General features: G+C 33.5%; 1 protein-coding gene across 1 annotated transcript in view; it reads left to right on the top strand.

Annotated features, from left to right (window-relative positions):
• The window catches only part of SYTL5 (synaptotagmin like 5), a 139,438-nt gene that overhangs the window by 72,893 nt on the left and 46,740 nt on the right, over window positions 1-19,805 (top strand). Inside the window, exons 5-7 of the mRNA XM_074300843.1 lie at window positions 2,961-3,095; window positions 18,125-18,263; window positions 19,323-19,452. Of these exons, the coding sequence (XP_074156944.1) occupies window positions 2,961-3,095; window positions 18,125-18,263; window positions 19,323-19,452 (404 nt within the window). The remainder of the gene's footprint in view (window positions 1-2,960; window positions 3,096-18,124; window positions 18,264-19,322; window positions 19,453-19,805) is intronic.

Below are 19,805 nucleotides of genomic sequence, written 5' to 3'. Positions count from 1 at the left end.
TATGTTGGTATTTTTAGAGAATCCTTAGAGAATCAACTAAAAAATTACTAGAAATAATTCACAACTTTAGCAAAATTGCAGGATACAAAATTAATTCACATAAATCAGCAGCATTTTATATATTACCAACAAAGTTCAACAGCAAGAAATACAAAGAGAAATCATATTTCAAATAACTGTTGATAATATAAAATATTTGGCAGTCTGCCTGCTAAAGCAGTCAGGAACTATACAAACACAATTACAAAACACTTTCTACACAAATAAAATCAGATCTAATCAACTGGAAAAATATCAAGTACTCATGGGCAGATCATATTAATATAATAAAAATGACAACACTATCTAAGTTAATCTACTTATTTAGTGCCAAATAATTCAAACTCCCAAGAAATTATTCTACAGAACTAGAAAATATAATTGCAAAGTTCATCTGGAAGAACAAAAGAGATAATTTTGATTTTATTAAGTTTTTGTACAAACAAAACCAATGCAGACAAGATTAGAATGGAAGCAATAAACTGGAGAACAATTTACATTCAGGGGTGATAAAGGCCTCATTTTTAAAACATATGGACTCAAATTTATAAGAATTGAAGCCATTCTCCAATGGATAAATAGTTAAAGGATATGAACAGACAATTTTTAGTTGAAGAAATGAAGAAATTGAAATCATTTATAATCATATGAAAAGGTGCTCTATCTCAGAAAAAAATGCAAAATAATACAACTCTGAAGTACCACTACACACTTGTTAGATTGGCTAATATGACAGGAAAAAATAATGATGAATGCTGGAGGGGATGTGGGAAAATTGGGAAATTAATACATTGTTGGAAGTTGTGAACTAATTCAACCATTCTGTAGAGCAATTTGGAACTATGTCCAAAAAGCTATCAAACTGTGCATACCCTTTGATCCAGCAGTGTCTCTACTGGGCCTGTATCCCAAAGTGATCACAAAGGAGGGAAAGGAACCCACATGTGCAAAAATGTTTATGGCAGCGCTTTTTGTAGTGGCAAAAAAACTGGAAACTAAGTGGATGCCCATCATTTGGAGAATGGCTGAATAAGTTATGCTATATTAATGCTATAGAATATTATTTTTCTATAAGAAACAATCAGCAGAATGATTTCAGAGAGGTTTTGAGAAACTTACATAAAACTGAAGCTAAGTGAAGTGAGCAGAATCAGGAGATCATTGTACATGGCAATAACAACATTATATGATGAGCAATTCTGATAGACATGGCTCTTTTCAATACTAAGATGATTCAGGCCAGTTCCAATGGCCTTGTGATAAAGAGAGTCATCTGCACCCAGAGAGAGAATCCTGGTGACTGAGTGTGGATCACAACATAATTTTTTCACTTTGTTTTTTATTGTTTACTTGCATTTTGTTTTCTTTCTCACTATTTTTTCTTTTTGATCTTTTTTTTATGCAGCATGATAATTGTGGAAATATGTATAGAAGAATTGCACATTTTTAGCATATGTTGCATTACTTGCCATCTAGGGGCAAAAGTAGAAGAAAGGGAGGGAAAAATTGGAATACAAGATTTTGCAAGGGCTCTATGCATATGCATTAATATAAAATACTTTAGTAATTTAAAAAAAGAGGAGAGGAAAGGAAGGGGAAAAAAAGTTACTCTAGTTTTAATTACTCAGCTACCCTATGGGCCATTTCCTAGTTTCTTCTCTCAGTCAGAGGACTCATATTCCAAGCCCAGTTTTAAGGTATAGCAACCAAGGGCCAGATTTCATTCAGAAAGAAGCTGCCAGAAATAAACCAAAAAAAACCCCAACTATATAAAATATAGGAAAGCATCATTCTGGTTCATCTATCTTGCCTAGATATCAGCTCCCTCCACCTTCTCCTTATTTAAATCATTTCTTTAAGCATTAATTAAATAGTACAAGAGGTATTTAGATAGAGAAAATATTTACCCTAATCTCAAAGCACTTACAGAGAATACTGGTTTATTGTTTCTACCTGAATACTATCTGGCCACAGAACCCAAATAGCTCTGGAGAAAAAAAGTGAGACATGTGATGTTGCACAGCCCTCTCTCATTTAAATTCAATTCACTTGCATGTCATTCTATCACCTCCCTGCAGTCATGCATGGTCTTTTTCAAGAACAAAGGACAAGCAGCAGCAACAACAATACTAACTACTTCTGATATCATTTGAAACAGATAGAAGATAACAGTTCATTATTGATATTTATGGTCTTGTCAATGATATAAGTAGGAAATAATGTTATTGTTATATAGCTCTTTGTAGAGCTCAAAACTAGAGTATGGCACAAGATTGGTAGAAAAGAGAAGTAATGGGATTTTCTCAGAGAACCAAGATTTAAAGGGTACAAAATTTTAATAGAAACATTCCTTTGCTATCTAAAAAAGAGATAACAAAAGAGAAGAAAAGGATCCACATCTGTAAAAATTGAGTGGATGCCCATCAATTGGAGAATGGCTGAATAAGTTATGATATATGAAGATAATGGGATATTATTGATCTATAGGAAATGATGAGCAAGCTAATTTCAGAAAAGCCTGGAAAGATTTACATGAACTGATGCTGAATAAAGTAAGCAAAACAAGAACATTATACACAGTAACAACAACATTATATGATGATCAATTATGATAGACTTAGCTCTAGTCTTAGCAATGTGGTGATCCAACACAATTCCAATAGACTTGGGATAGGAAATGCATCCACATCCAGAGGGAGAATTGTGGAGACTGAATACAGATTTAAGCATAGGATTTTTGCCCTTTTTTGGTTATTGTTTGCTTTTTCTTTCTTTCTCACATTTTTTCTCTTTTGTTCTGATTTTTCTTTCACAGCATGACAAATATGAAGACATTTAAAATGAAAAAGAAAGAATTTGAGATTCTTGTTTTAAAAATCTTTTCCTTATTTTATGCTTCAATTTTAAAAAATCTATTATAGATTTCTACTTAGCAAGTTCAGATCAGCAACCCGAGGAGAAATCATAACTCTGAAAACTGAGAGTGGAAGAAGCTACAGCTTGGACCTGAACTCCTCTCATTTTCATAATCCAAGGTCATCATCTGGTTCTGAAAGGTAAAGGATATGAACATTTAATGGTGATGGAAACTGGGTATAAAATTCAAACGTTTCAGAACATGTAGGACTTCTAATAATTCAACTGTTACATCTAGTTTTTTATTTTCCTAAAACTTGAACTAATTTCTAGGATGTTATTAGGATTTATAATAGTTGAAGATGAAAGTTTTTTTTTTTTTTTTAATCAGAACTATAATTAGCAATGTGTGACATGAAAAATTCTCTCACGGACATATTTATCTGGACTAGGAAAAAGCAAAGGGCATACACTAACTTTCTATTTTAACTTATTAGCAATTATCACATAGATGATAATTCAGTTGCCTAAGTTGTTGAAAATGCATTGTCAGCATTTTTAATATTTCAGTGCTCTCTGTTAAAGCCCTGGTTTGTCCTACTGTAAGTATAGTTTTGAATTTTATTCTCAACCAATCAATCAGTAGATATATTTAAATATTTAAATACCTGCTATGCACTGTGCACTTTGCCAAGTGTTGGGGAGACAGCAAGCAAACAAATATATACAATAAAAACTATATACATACAAAATATACAAATTATATATACACAGATATAAAATAAGGATAAAAATGAAATAATTAACAGAGGAAAGGCACTGAAATTAAAAGGAATTGGGGAAAGCTTACAGAAAAAGTAGCATCTGAAAGGAAATGAAGGAAGTCAGTAGTGAAAGATGAGGAGGGGAGAGCATTCCAGGCATTGGAGATGTAGCCATAAAAAATGCCCAGACTGTAGAGATGGAGAGTTTTATTCATAGAACAGTTCATGGATCCACTGTCACTGGATCAAAGAATATATGTTGGGAAATTATGTGTATACATACTGGCAAGGTTGAAAGGTGTGAAGACCGAGTTAGCACCCTGGATACCTTAGAATCAGCCCAAGTCAGGAAAAGCAAAAGTCCTTGGTCTTTATTCTTGGTTTTTAGGGGTAGGAGTGAATTGGATGGACTCAGAATCTCTACAACCTCTCCTTTTCATCTCCCACCCAGAAGTGACTCTGGTTAGTCTTACTCCATCCCCTAGTCCCTCCTACAATTCTCTGTATACACCAATTATCAAGCCAGAACAGAATAGTGGGAAGGGCCATTTTCCAAGCATATGCCACTAAGGTGAACATATTCTTGAAATGGAGACTTTTTAATGATCCCCCCCATAATTACATAGACAAAGGGCCATAATATATTGCCTTTATTTTAAGTGAAACACTACATTCTCTAAGTCCCTAGGCACATAAGTAAATGCCTACCTATATGACTACTGTATGATAAAAAGCAAAAGTGATTGAGCATTTGTAACTCATTAGACTCTACAAGAAGAACCCTTTTGGCTAAAAGAGATAAATGATCATTTGCTGCTTTTCTGCAGCCTCAGAAAGGAGGATAGTACATGGTAGTATGCAACTGAGAGAGTCTAGTTTTCATGTAACTTCTGCAAATGTAATGGTTCTTCTCTGGCATCTATTGCTTAACATCAGGCAGAAAGACTTCATGCTATGAACAGCATTATCTACTTATTTTTCAACTGTGACATACCATAATTGTTTTTCTTCCTTCCTAAAGCCTACCTTTTTAAAAATCTACTTAGAATTAGATGCTATGCATTGAGAATCAAAATCATAGATTTCATTTCTCCCGGGAAGAGTGCTTTCCTCAGATGTGGTCCCGACAAATAAATTATAAGAAATAATTGTGATTGTGGAGGAGGAGGAAAACAAGATGATTTTTCCACAATTTGGAGAAGAGTTTCACTACTTGATAATTCTATAGCATTTTTAATTTGTATCACAGATAAGGTTGGGGAAAATGAAAGAAGGGAAAGATGTATGAAAAGGTAGTATTTGAAGGGGACAGAAGAAATAATAGAATAGAGTGAAAGGTGTCATGAGATGTCTAGAGTTGAATTGAATGGAAGGAAAAGAGTACTAGAATAGCTAGAATGACTTTTATCGCTCTTTTCTCTGTGAAACCTCTTCCCACTTCTTACCTTACACTATCATAAATGCTATTATAGAAAGAAATTTTTTAAAGGAAAGAAAATTGTTAGTTGGCTGAAACTAAGACAATCACTTCACTAAAAGTCAGAATGAAGATTTTCATTCATTTAGTCAACAATCATTTAAGAACCAACTACATGTATAGTATATTGTACTAACCACTAGGAAAAGATATATAGTTTAGATGAGGTATGGTTCCTATACTCATGGATATTAATGTTTAATAAGAGGGAAAATGCCAACTGAGAGTTATATAATAACTAAATGTTATATGAAATTTGAAGTAGAAGGTTTTGTTTGGAAGGAGGGAGGAGCAATTGTCATAGGAGTTGAGTTGGATTTTAAAGAACAGATAGGAACTTAGACAAAGAGAATTTTAGGATTATATTAGAGGAATAGCTTGAATAAAAGGATGGAGGCAGAAAAAATATATCACAAATAGTAATCTAATTTGGCTGTATATTGGGTGTGTGTGTGTGTGTGTGTGTGTGTGTGTGTGTGTGAGAGAGAGAGAGAGAGAGAGAGAGAGAGAGAGAGAGAGAGAGAGAGAGAGAGAGAGAGGCAGGCAATATGGAATAAAGCTGGAAAAATAGAATGGTTGTGTATGGTAGAAGGTGTTGGGTGCCACACAAAGGTATTTAAAAATTAGAATGAACTGGAATAAGAGAGAAGAATCTTTCACTAAAGAAGAGTCTTTGGAGAGCACCTATTCCAAATCTCTCCTCTTGCTAAGCAATGCAATCAAGAACCATAAAAACATAGTTTTAAAGTGACCTTCAAAGTTATCTAATCTACCCATTCCTTATTTTACAAGTGGTTCACCCAAATCACAAAAATAAAGATAGCATAGCACAGACAAAAGAGTAATGGCTGTATAATCAGAACACATTGGTTCAAATTATGCATCCAACACTAAATGTGTTAGGAAATTAAGGCTCAGAGAAGCAGTAACTAGGAGAGTCATGATTTGAAACCAATCAGAAAGCTCTTCTCCATACTGCCTATTCAAAAGGCAATATAATGCTATTGAGGATTTTTGAACAGAAGACTGACATCTCCAGCTGCATAAAATAAAGATTATTCTGGTAATTATCTGAAGGATGGATTTGGAAGTGGGAAGAATGAAAATCTTAAGGCCTATTAGGAGGCTATGGTAATGAACAGCAACAATCAATCAACAATTATTTATTAGGCTCCTATTTTGTACCATGTCTTGTGCTAGATGTTGGGAATATAATTACCCTATATAAAAAATTCATGCTCCCAAGGAAATAATATTGTAGGGCCTTTTCTAGGCTGGTAGAGTAGAAATAGAAGAGAACAAATGTGAGAGATGTGGGGAAGGTAAAATAGACAAGACTTTATAACTGATTCAAAACTATGTGAAAGATAGAAAAGTAGGGAAAAACAACCCCCAAGGTTTTGAACATGGAAGATTAGATAAATGGTGATGCCACAGATGAATAGCTGGGAAGTCAGAGTGAGGATCAGATTTTGTGATTGAAAGTTTGATTTTGAAAATACTGAGTTTGAAGATTCATTGGGATATCTAGGTAGAGATGGTCTATGGGTGATCAGAGATATGAGTCTGAAGTTCAGAAAAAATTTCAAGGCTAGAATTGTGATTTGGGATAAATCTCTCTAGAGATGGTGGTTGAAGTCACAGAAGCAAATTAGATTGACAAGGGAGGCATTGTAAAGAGAGAAGAAAAGTAAACCAAGTACAAAGCCTGGCATAATTATCTATCTATCTATTTTTTTTTAAAAAGATAAAGATCCAGCAAAAAAGACAGCAAAGTTTTTAAGCCTTTTCATGACCTAGTTGCCATAGACTAAGAAACACAGTCTTGGAATTTGTGCTTTTAAATCTATACATACACTCATACTGAAGTCCTAAAATTCATTAAACAGTGCATGTAGACACACAAAAAAAGAGATATATTTGTTTAAAAAAAAAACAAAAACAACCTGTACTGGAGCTTATTAATGGTCCTATAAATGAGAAACCTTGATATACATTTCAGTGATTAAACTGCAAAAAGGAAAAAGTATAAAAAGAAAGTGATAGAATGTATTATTTATAAAAATAATCTTTCTTGCTCTTGTGAAAAGCAGATTAGAATTAGGCTTTGTTGTTTGAAACTTAGGTTGCTCAGAACTTGCTTAGCAGGAGTGCAGACCATATTCCCCAACTGCAACTGTTTTCTTCACACCATTGCTTTCATTAACCACTTGGCTGGCTTTGCTTCTCATATTTTATCAACTGCAGAGCATAAGGAATCATCAATTTGAGAGTGTAAAGCATAAAGTACTGATATTTTTACCTTCAAATTTCTTTTTCACAGATTATTGATATGAGGGTCTTTAAGGGGAAAAAACCCAGTGTGAAGATAATCTCAATATAACCAGAAATTTCTATGATTAATAAAGTGAGAATGTGAGAATATTTTTATCAGGGAAGAAAAGATAAAGAATGTCGGAATTCTAACCCTTTTTTGCAATGTTTATATAATTATCTCACTTGTGATGCTAAGTATACACAAAGGCATACCTATATATGTATGTACATATAAACGAAATATATACATACCTCATTTTATTATATTTCACTTTATTTCTCTGAAGATATGGAAGGTTGTTTTTTTGTTTTACAAATTGAAAGCTTATAGCAAACCTGTGTTGGACATCTATTGATGCTAGTTTTTCCAACAGCATGTGCTCACATTGTGTCTCTTTGTAGTATTTTGATAATTCTCATAATATTTTAATCTTTAGTAAGCCATAAGCTTTTTGGTCTGTTCCCCAACTCACTTCAATATTATATTTCTACTTCTTGACAAATGCCCCCAGTTATACTGCCAAGAGATTCTGAAGTTAAAATTTTACCCCCTTACCAATTTTGGAAGGGGTAGGATTCAAATTTCCAACATTTATTATGTTTCATGCCTGAAAAAGTTGACTTTTTAAAATCAATTCTAATATTAAGTCTGTAGAATTAAAAGATATTGCAGATATTTTTAATATGATCCATTTATTTTAAGAAGCCAAGACCCAGAGTAAAGATACAACTTAAGACACTAGAGCACAGATTCAGAAGGATGTTAGAAGTAATCCAATTTACCCAGTCCTCATTTTATAAATGAAAGTGGATCCCCAAGGTTACATAGGTAGAGACAGCATAGTATTGTTCAAAGCTTTTAAAACTCTAGTTCATGATCTGATGTGGGATTATGTAGTTGAATATGGGGGTCAAAAATTATGATTTATTATCAGCAAATGCTTGATTTGTATAAATATTTCATATACATATATACATGGAGTTACATAAAAATTTCTTGGGCAAAAAGGAATTGTGAATAGAAAAATTTAAAAAGTCTTAGCTTGGTCAAAAAAACATTGACTATATAATCAGAAGACTTGAATTCAAATCATGCATTTGACATTCAACATTTTCATGATCTTGGGCAAGTTGGATAATCAACAAACATTTACTAAGCACCTACTTTGTGCCAGGTACTGTGCTAGATACAAGGGATTCAAAGAAAGGTGAAAGACAATCCCTGACTTCAGGGAACTCACTATCTAATGGCAAACATGAACTGAAAACAAATATGTACAAACTACATACCGAATAAATTGGAGATAGTTAACAAAGGAAATGTTCTAAAATGAAGTAGAATTGAGAAAGGTTGCCTGTAGAAGATAGAATTTTAGCTGGGATTTGAAGGAAACCAGGAAAGCCAGGAGTGAAAGAGGAGGAAGAAGAGTATTCCAGTCACAGGAGACAACCAGTGAATATGCCAGGAGTAGAGAAATATGATATATAGTCATCCCTCAACATTTCCAGGGGTTGGGGCATTTTCAAGAATGTGAGCAACCATGAATAACTTTATGGTCCCACCCCAAACCTTTATTTTTAATCATTCTGATTATATATATTCAATACACAAAACAAGTAAAACAACATGCTACCCTATATAAAACTTGCAGTTTCTCATAAAAGACAATTTAGTATTTTGCACAGTCTGCAGTGTCTTCTCAGCTACTGCTTGATAGATTCCCTTTTCGTACAAAAAGCACCAGATAAAATGATCGTTATGGGAAAAATATTATGTGACTGAGTCTGAATGGTAGCTAGACAAAGTGGAGGTGTTCCCAAAGAGAGTGTGTAGCTGGTAGTTCTTTAGAAATGTTGAATTTAAACTTCTTATAAAATTTGAAATTTTTATAACTTTGTAACTTTTAAAATAAAAATAGAAATTAAAAACTATAATAAATGTATATATATACATATATATATTTATGGAAATAAATTATAAGATAATTTAATGATATGTAGCATTTGTGTATTTGTGGCTTACTCCATGTTTTTAGTTCTCTTTACATAATCATGTGCTCTTCAGTTTTCCATTGTGTGGTACAAATCTCCAAAAATTCCCATTTAATATTAATAGCTAACTTACAGATATAGGCCAAAACAGTGAATGTGAAAGCCACAGCTGTCAAAAGGTGACTGTATTTTGTTTGAGGAATGGCAAGGAGCCTAGTTTTAGCAAATTGAAGGGTATATAGGAGAGGGGTATGGTAAGAGGTAAGAAGCCTGAGAAGTATGAGAAGAGGTAAGGAAGGGTTTTGAATGCCAAATAGAAGACAAGAATTTTATCTTTGATGTCTGAGAGCCAATGGAGTTTATTTATTGGAGGTGAAAAGGAACATAGCCAGACCTGCACTTTGGAAGATCACTTTGACAGATTAAAAAAAAAAAAAAGATAAACTGGAGTGGAGAAAGATTTGTGATAATGAGAACAACCAGTAAACTTTTGAGATAGACTAGATTTAAGTGATGAAGGTTTACAGTAGGATGAGAGAATTATCAGAGGAAAGAAACATCTTGGAGATGTTATAAAGATAAAATAAACAGGCCTTGGCAACACATTGGTTATTGGGGGTGAGAGAAAATGATGATTTAAGGCTAATATTTAACCTATAGCCTGGGCAAGTAGGAATATTATAGAAACTGAACAGTAATAGGGAAGTTTGGGAGGGAGAAGGATTGAGAATTTGGGGGATAATGAGCTCAGTTCTGGATGTATTGAGTAGACATCTCAGCTGTAAAACATGTAGTTCAAGATGTCCAATAGGCAGCTATAGAAGACAGAAGAGAGGTTATGGCTATATAAGTTGATTAGAGAATCATCAGCATAGAAATGATAGTTGAGTCATGGAAGCTGATGAGATCACCAAATGAACTAGGGTAGAGGTAGTTGAAAAGAATGCCCAGGAAAACCCCTACTTAACAGATTCAGCAAAGGAGACTGAGTAGGATCAGTTAAACAGGTAGGAGAAGAACTAGAAACCAGTGATGTCCAAAAGCCTGAAAAAGAGTATCAAAGAGAAGCTATTTTGATATCAAGAAGGATGAAAAATGAAAGCAAGCCAATATTTTTGGAAATTAAGAGATTAAAAGATAATTTTGGAAAGGAGTCTCAGTTGAATGATGGGGTTAGAAGACACATTGTAGAAAGTTAAGAAGAAAATAAGAGAAAAGGAAGTGGAGACACTTATTGTAGTTACTGTAGTTAGTCACAAAAGAAAGGAGAAATATAGGATAATTGGATCAGTGAGGATTTTTTGAAAATAAGGGAAACATGGACATATTTATAGTTGGGAAGCAGCTAGTAGACAGAGAGAGATTGAAGTCACTTTGTATTTCTGATTCTTATTCAGTTTCCTCATCTTTTTGAAAAAGGTATTGGGCTAAATAGAGCCCCCTCCATAATCCCTTCCAAATCTAAACCTATAATTGATTTGATCCTCATGCTCTGGATCTAAACTTAGTGTTCTTCCCATGGTCCTACATTTACATAGGTAGAATGCATCAGAGAATAAATTTAAACTATAGTCCTCTCATTCCAAAATCTCTTGCCCTTTTTCCCACTATCATCTCTGGATTTTATTAGGAAACCACTCAGAAATGCATTTCAAATGGGTAGTGACTGACTGCTACAAAGAAGCTAAAGGGAATCAGTCTTTCTTTCTCTCTCTCTCTCTCTCTCTCTCTCTCTCTCTCTCTCTCTCTCTCTCTCTCTCTCTCTCTCTCTGTTTCTCTCTGTGTCTCTGTGTCTCTGTGTCTCTGTCTCCGTTTCTGTCTCTCTGTCTCTCTATATCTATCTATCTATCTATTTATCTATCTATCTATCTATCTATCTATCTATCTATCTATCGTAAATGAAAAGTGATACTTAGAATTTTTTAAAAATCACTTTGCTTATTCACAGACTGGATTTCATTTTCTGTTTTTCCTATTATATTTTCTACCATATGACTTCATAATGAATTTATTACTAGTGAAATGATCTTATTTGCCTGAGTTGGTTTTTTTCCTTCTCCTTTCCCTCCTCTGAATTATACCCAGTATTTGTTCATTGCTCAAAAGAAAGCCCCAAACTGATGTTCATAGTCTTTCTGAAACATCTAGAATTGTTTATACTTGCTCTGAACAGGATGCTACAGAGCTCAATAGTCAGTGCAGTATTAAAGCTGCATGTCTGTCTAAATCTAAACACTGCTCACCTTTAACCATTAGGAAACCTTTTCTGTTGTCCAATCCCTGTTGTAAACACTCGTGACTATATATACTTTGAGGAGAGCAAACTTTTTAAAAATCAATTCTTTTTGCAAAGTTGAATTAATCAGATCCATCCCCATTATCAAATGTTATATCCCTTGTCTGTTTCAAATAAGTGAAATCATCTTAACATTAAAGTGTAATTACTACCATCGATGTAGGGAAGCTCATAAACTAGGAGAGAATGAACCACTGGCAACTGTCACTAGCAATTGAATATGACTTAGCATAGGAAGGCATCTCATAGAGGCTGGAATTACTGGCACAGAGCCAGCATTACTGTATTTTATATAATTTTGAGTAAACGCTGTAAATATTGATTAGTTTATACAGCAAATTTATTTTCCTCATCAAACTGAAATATCTAATTCTGACTAGCACATTACTGCTATTCTATCAACATTATTCCTAAATATAGGTTTTGATATATTTGTCATTTGAAAGGTGAAATAATGAATAAATTATAACTCCTTCCAGGTCCTTCCCCTGTTGTTCAGATAGCTGGGTCCTTGAAAGTTGTACTCCTTAGGTATTTGTTTAGGTAGACAGGAATAATTGAGATACTTGGAGATATAACATATGATATGCTCATCTATATTTCCTTATATTTTACAAAAATAAATAAACTTTAAATAAAGAAAGTAGATGGACATGCTGACCACATATTTCTATTCTTTGGGAGACTGATGTTGACAGATCTCTAGAACTTCAGAGTCCTAAACTACATTGGGCTAATCCAGTCTGATGCCCCCATCCTCCCCACTGTCCAACACTAACAATCAATCTGGACCAGGATGAAAATGAAATATGTCAAAACTTCTATGAAGATCAGAATGATGATTTGGCATATATAATATCTTCTTTTTCATCCTGGATGGAAAAAACTAGAAATGAATAGGAAAAAAGAGAAGAGAAAGGGAGAGAAAAAGGAAGGAAAGGGAAAAAAGAAAAAAGAGAAAGAAGAGTAAGGAAATAAAATAAGAGAAATGATAAGAGAAGGGAAAGAAGGAAAGGAAAGGAGAAGGGAAGAAAAAGAAAAAGGATGGAAAGGGAAAGAAAAAAAAAGAAGAGAAGAAAAAAAGAAAAAGGAGATCAGTAACCATTTCTATTTTGACAAATATTTTAATTTAAATATTTTATGTCAGAGTCCAGGTTAAAAAAGAATACTAACTCCCAAGTACAAATTAACTATTCTGATCGCAATAATTTATAATCCATAAATTTAGTCATATAAATATTATGTATAAAACAAAAGGTCTTAACCTTTTTTTGCATTGTGAATCACTTTTAACCAAGTCAATAAACATTTATGAAATACCTCTTACTATGTTCTAGGCACTAAGCTAAGCATTGAGAATACAAAAATAGTATTGGGGTTGGGGGTTAAGGCAGACTCACTCCTCAGGGAGTTTATATTCTAGTGAGGGGAGTCAAAATGCAAACAAATACACAACACAAATTAGCTATAACAGGGTAAGTGGAAAATATTTAACAAAAGAAGGCACTAAAATTAAAAGAGACTATGATAGAGTTTATGTAAAACTTGACATTTTAGGTGAGCTCAAAATAAAGCAGGGAAACCTGCTCTTTGAGAGTATAGTATTAAAATCTTAGAACATAAGATTACAAAAGACACCCATTCTACTGACATGGTATATCCTTTTATGTATGTATGTATATATACCATATACATATATTAAAAAAAATCACTGGCCCTGAATTAAGAACTCTTGAGATCTACCCTCAATCTTTTATCTTTCTTTCTTCCTGGTTGCTTTTGGATCTTTTTAATCTTCAGATCCTGGTTACTGTGCCAAGATCTTCTGAAAGAAAGGCCTAAGGTCATCATTTTTGGCCAAGAGTCAAAGGATATTAATTACAACTTTTACTTTCTCTTTTACTTTGAGGGCAGGACTATTATCTTCTACTTAAATCCTCCTGCCTCTAGGCTCCTGAGCCTCTAAATGTTATAATAGTCTCCTCTTGTTTTGAACTGACTTCATTACTTGCTCCTAAACTAAGACCTTTTCTTCCTTGGACGATGGTTCCTTCTTATGTGTTTCCTTATTTGACCCCTAATTTTGAACATTTTAAAATCACCCAATTTAACATAACATTTTTATAATAGCTTTTTATTTTCAAAATACATGCAAAGATAGTTGCATCCTTGCAAAATCTTGTGTTCCAAATTTTTGCCTCTCCCTTTCCCCACCAACTATCTCCCTTAGATAGCAAGTAATTCAATATAAGTTAAACGTGTAATTTTTCTAAACATATTTCCACATTTATCATGTTGCACAAGAAAAATCACATCAAAAAGGAAAAAAAATGAGAAAGAAAAAAGCAATCAAAGACCAACAAAAAAGGTGAAAATATTATTTTGTGATCCACATTTAGTCCCTATAGTCATCTTTCTGGATGAAGGTGGTTTTATCCTTCAAAAGTCTATTGAAATTCGTCTGAATCATTTCATTCTTGAAAAAAGCTAAGGCCATCAAAGTTGATCATCACATAAAGTTATCACTGTGCACAATGTTCTCTTATTTCTACTCACTTCACTCAGCATAAGTTCATGTAAGTCTTTCTAGGCTTTTCTGAAATCATTCTGCTGATCATTTCTTATACAACAAAAATATTCCATTACATTCATATACCACAACTTACTCAACCATTCCCTAACTGATGGGCATCCACTCAGTTTCCAGTTTTTTGCCATTACAAAAAAAGGCTGCTGAAAACATTTTTGCGCACGTGGGTATTTTTCCCCTTTTTATGATCTCTTTGAGCTATCTACCCAGTAGAGACATTGCAGTATCAAAGGGTATACAGAGTATGTACCTCTTTGGACATTTTCCCAAATTGCTCTCCAGAATGGTTAGATCAATTCACAACTCCACCAACAATATATTGGTGTCCCAGTTTTCCCATATCGCCTCCAACATTTATCATCTTTTTCTGTCACTGTAGCCAATCTGAGAGGTGTGCAGTGGCACTTCAGAGTTGTGTTAGTTTTGAATTTCTTTAATCAATAGTGATTTAGAGTATTTTTCATATGACTATAAATGGCTTTAATTTCTTTATCTGAAAATTGTCTGTTCATATCACTTGGTCATTTATCAGTTGGAAAAAAAATTGTATTCTTATAAATTTGAGTCAATTCTCCATATATTTTAGAAATGAGGTTTTTATCAGAAACCTTGGATATAAATTTTTTCTCCCAGTTTTCTGTTTCCCTTCTAATCTTCTCTGCATTGACTTTGTTTGTACTAAAACTTTTAAAATTTAATCTAATCAAAATTATCCATTATCTATTTCATAATGTTCTCTAGTTCTTCTCTGGACATAAGTTCTTTCCTTCTCTACAGATCTGAGAGACAGACCATCTCTTGACCTCCTAATTTGCTTGCAGTATCACCCTTTGTCTAACTCATGAAATTATTTTGATCTTACCTTAGTACAGAGTGTGAGGTGTTAGTAGTTTAGGAGCAAGTAATGAGGTCAGTTTAAAACCAGAGGAGACTATTATAACTAGGTCTAGTTTCTGTCATACTATTTTCCAATTTTCCCTACTTGTGAAGTAGTAAGTTCTTATTCCAGAAGCTGGAGTCCTTGGGTTTATCAAACATTAGATTACTATAGTCATTTACAATTGTATCTTGTGAATCTAACCTACTCCACTGATTCACTACCCTATTTCTTAACCAGTACCAAATGGTTTTGATGACTGCTATTTTATAATATATTTTCAGGTCTGTTACAGCTAGGCTATCTTCATTGGCATCTCCCCCTTTAATTTCCTTAAAATTCGTGACCTTTTGTTCTCCCAAATGAATGTTGTTATTATCTTTTCTAGCTCTATAAAGTAATTTTTTGGCGGTTTTATTGGTATGGCAGAGTAAATAGATTAATTTAGATAAGATTGTCATTTTTATTATTTTAGCTTGGCTTACCCACGAGCACTTGCTATTCTTCCAAAAAATATAATATATTTTTAAAAGAGTATATGACATATTTCTACTACTGGCAATAGCAATAAACTGACTCTCTTTTGAAAAAGAGAGGAAACACATATTGTATTCCACAATTGCACCCATATAGAATCACTGCAATGGCTTCCTCAAACGTGGCTCATACCAAGTTAATCATGTTTTCTAGAACCATGAATACTTTTACATGTGTGTATGTATATATACATATATATATACATACATATACACCTATATATAGATATATGTATAACACTGTAACATAATTCAGTCACATGTTTTATTACTGTTTGTTACAGTAACTTATAATATATAATCATTTTCATTTTTTAAATTTTATACTCATATTTTGTATCTTTAATGACAATTTAAAAATCAAAATTATTATTATGACAAAGATATAGAATATGCTTTAACTACTCTTAAATATCATATATATAATAAATAGGCTTAAAATTATTATGTATGCATAATTTACATATATACATATATGATTTCTATGGTCATAGAAAACTGATGGCAATATAGATACATATAAAATATTTACCATAATTGTTGATAATAGTTATAATAGACATTCTATTCTTTTGTACATTCTCTTCTCTATACTCCTTGTACCTATTTCAAGTTGTTGCATTTTATTTTCCTTTTAATCTTCACTATCACCTCATCAAGCTTAGAGTTTGCTTTGTTTATGACTAATCCTTCCCTGACTGATTTTTCCCTCTAATAGTCCTCCTGTTTCTATCTATATCCCTGCTGAGTTGAATGTAACCCTACATCAAACTCTACATGTGTGCATTCTGCCCTCTTTTGGCCAGTTTAAATAAAAGTAAAAGTCAAGAGAAAACAAAAACATGATATAATTTAATTATGCATTTTATTATTTTTGCTATTAATAGTGATAATCATAAATCACCATTGAAGTACTTTTTAGTACTTAAATTCTGTGAAAATAGAGCTAAAGTATTGGATTTCTGCGTTAGAGAAAAGCTTGGAGGCCATAAGGATGTTTTGCCCTCCCTCTTCCTTATATTCAACTCTGGCTCCAATTCATTGTCTGTTTAAAGTATTACTCTGAGACAAAACTTCTTAATCTATTTTGTGTTTCATGGACTCCTTCAGCAATATGGTAAGAACCATGGATTCCTTCTTACAATTATGTTTTTACATGTTTGAAATCAAATGTTTTAGTAAAAAAGAATCCAATTATGTTGGAATAAAGATGTAATTTTTTTTTCCTACCCAGTTTCATGGATCCAATGAAATCTGTCCATGGACTTCTCAGGGATTCAGATTACAAACCCTAGAACTAAGATATATATTCATAAATTAATTCGAAGAACAGTCTATCCAATTATGTGTCATGGCCTACACAGTACGGGTTCATCAATGTGTGTGTGTGTGTGTGTGTGTGTGTGTGTGTGTGTGTGTGTGTGTGTGTATGTGTGTGTGTGTGTGTGTGTGTGTGTGTGTGTGTTTCCTTGAGTAAATTAGTAGGCTGATCTCTTTGTAGTGATCACAGATCTATTGATACCTGTAGAATTGTGGGCAAACAAGGGCATCAGGAGAATCTTATTATCTAAAGGGAAATCCTAGTTCATTTTAAATATGTCATTATCTTGACATTAATAATTTTAGAATCATTGAACAGAATTAGCTGTCATCATACTTTTCAAGGAATCTTGAGTGCCCTTTGGTTTAATTCAACATTTATCAAGCATCTATAGGTGTGAAGCACTATACTAGGTGCCTAAAATGCAAAGACAAAAATGAAACAGTCCCTGCCCTTGAATTACTTACATTCTTACTGGGTGGAAAACATGCACATAGACAAGTTCATCAAAATTTATAGCAAAGATAAATAAGTTTATAATATGGAAGACAATTCTAGCAACTTCTGTTTCATTTGGAATTTTCAGATAGCTAACCTTGTTGGTTCTGGAAATTGCTCAGTGTTTTAAAATCACATCCCTTGCACAAAGGCACTGTTGTCTTTTATCCAACTGTGATCTTTATTTCTAAACCTATGTTCCAGACAAATCTTATAAAAGTATCCTCTCAATATACCTCCTTATTTTTTGATCTCAGCTTCTTTGTTTGGTCATCAGCTGCCTCCACAATAATGGGATATCCATTTGGAGGAATTTGAGCCCATTTAAACAGAAATTTAAAGTTGTTGGAAATAGAAAATAGGGAGCTATTAAAGTATTTTGAACAAAGATGTTGACATAGCAGTGGCTGATGAGTCCTAAGCTCTATCAGATCTACATCAGGATAATTTTTGAGTGCTATTGTACCAGTCATTTTGTTGTCACTTCCTTGTCATTCTTTTTCTTCCTCTATATTAAAGGTGGACTTTTCTTTGCTGTTTTTTTTTTTTTTTTTTTATTCAGAGGAAATGTATCACCAGACATCAATGAACAGGAGACTAATCCTGTGAGCCTGAAAGGTAACCAGGGCAATGGCACCATTCCCCGGACACAGAGGTCACCAGCCCTAAGTAGCCGAAGCATAAGTTCAACTAGCAGCAGAGTGAGTGGGAGCCATCATAATTAATCATCCAGCAGGCTTATGCTGCTGCACTGTAACTATTCTGGGCATAACTGTACATGTAATCAAGTTGTGGTTCTCCTTTTTTTCCCTTAATCTCCATGAAGATGGAAATACTCTTTGTGTATTTCCTATGACTTACTACTTATCATTACCTCTTCATTTCCATATGAGTCTTCTGCTATTTGACAGAAAGAATGAAGGCAGCAGAGACTTTGAGATCAGGCTCAGGATATAATTGAGAGCAGATGGGAAGGATATTTCTCTGCATTTCAAAACCAAAAAATTATATTCCAATTGCTCTTGCACTGGTGTTAATGCAGATAACCTAGGGTTGAGAATACTTAGGAACTAAAACCCTCTTTACATTATGGGGGTGGGAAAAGCGAATTTGGAGAGATTATTAGATTTTAATTTTCCCCAGGTCAGTGTTAGTACGTTATGCATTGTGCTAAGAGTTGGTGATACAAAGAAAGATAAAAGATAATTTCCAGCCCTCAGAGACTTCACAGTCTAATTAATGAGGAGAGTGGCAGAATGAGATAACATGCAAATAAAACATAATACTAAAAATCTATGTAGAGAACAAATGGAAGATAATTATCATAAGGAAAGGCACTAGCATTAAGGGATGAGGAAAAGGCTTCCTGTAAAAGGTAGATTTAAAAATTAGCCAAGAAAGCCAGTAGCAGAGATAAGGAGGGAGAATATTGCAGAGATGAGGGATAGTCAGAGAAGGTGCTCAGAGTCTAGATGGAATGTCTTCTTTGAGGAAAAAGGAGGCTAGTATCATACATACTATTAACAGGGAGGAAGAGAAAGTATGAAAGTTGAGAGGAAGGAGATGGGCTTTAAAGGATTTTGAATTCCAAACAGAAAATTTTCTATTTGACAGATATAATATGGTTTAAATATGAGAGCTAAATCTTGTACAAAGTATCTATCTGGTTAGCTTAATCCTCTCTAAAGAACTTCATTATTATTCAAAGCAAAATATACTTCTAACTTATTTTTAATATTCCTTTTTTATGTCTTTGATAGGATCATGGTTTAGAAAATGCCATGGTTGTGACTGCCGGTGAAAGTATCTCTGAAAATTTAACAAAGAGACATCAGAGAAGGGCTTCAGGAACTCCTTCTATAGCTGTCTCTAGGGTCTCTCTCTCTTCAGGTAAGTATCTGCCAATATTCATATCTTCATGTAGCATCCATTTGATAAGGTGAACAGACTATGAAAGGTAGTTTGGTGGTGCAGTAGAGTGTCTTAAAGTCAAGAGGATCTGAGTTCAAATTCAGCCTTAGACACTTAGTGTGTGATCCTATTGGCCTCAGTTTCCTCATCTGTAAAATGAGCTGGAGAAAGAAATAGCCAACTGTTCCAATATCTTTACCAAGAAAACCCCAAATGAGGTCATAAAGAATTTGACTAGACTGAAATGACTGAACAATAATAGACCATGTACAATTGACTTGAAAATTATTGTGAAATCATAATTCATCAACAAACAAATATTTTCATTTTCA

Source organism: Sminthopsis crassicaudata, chromosome 3, assembly GCF_048593235.1.
Source record: "Sminthopsis crassicaudata isolate SCR6 chromosome 3, ASM4859323v1, whole genome shotgun sequence".
Lineage (NCBI taxonomy): Eukaryota > Metazoa > Chordata > Mammalia > Dasyuromorphia > Dasyuridae > Sminthopsis > Sminthopsis crassicaudata.
The sequence above is the reverse complement of the archived record's forward strand: the minus strand, read 5'-3'. Positions and strand labels throughout refer to the sequence as shown.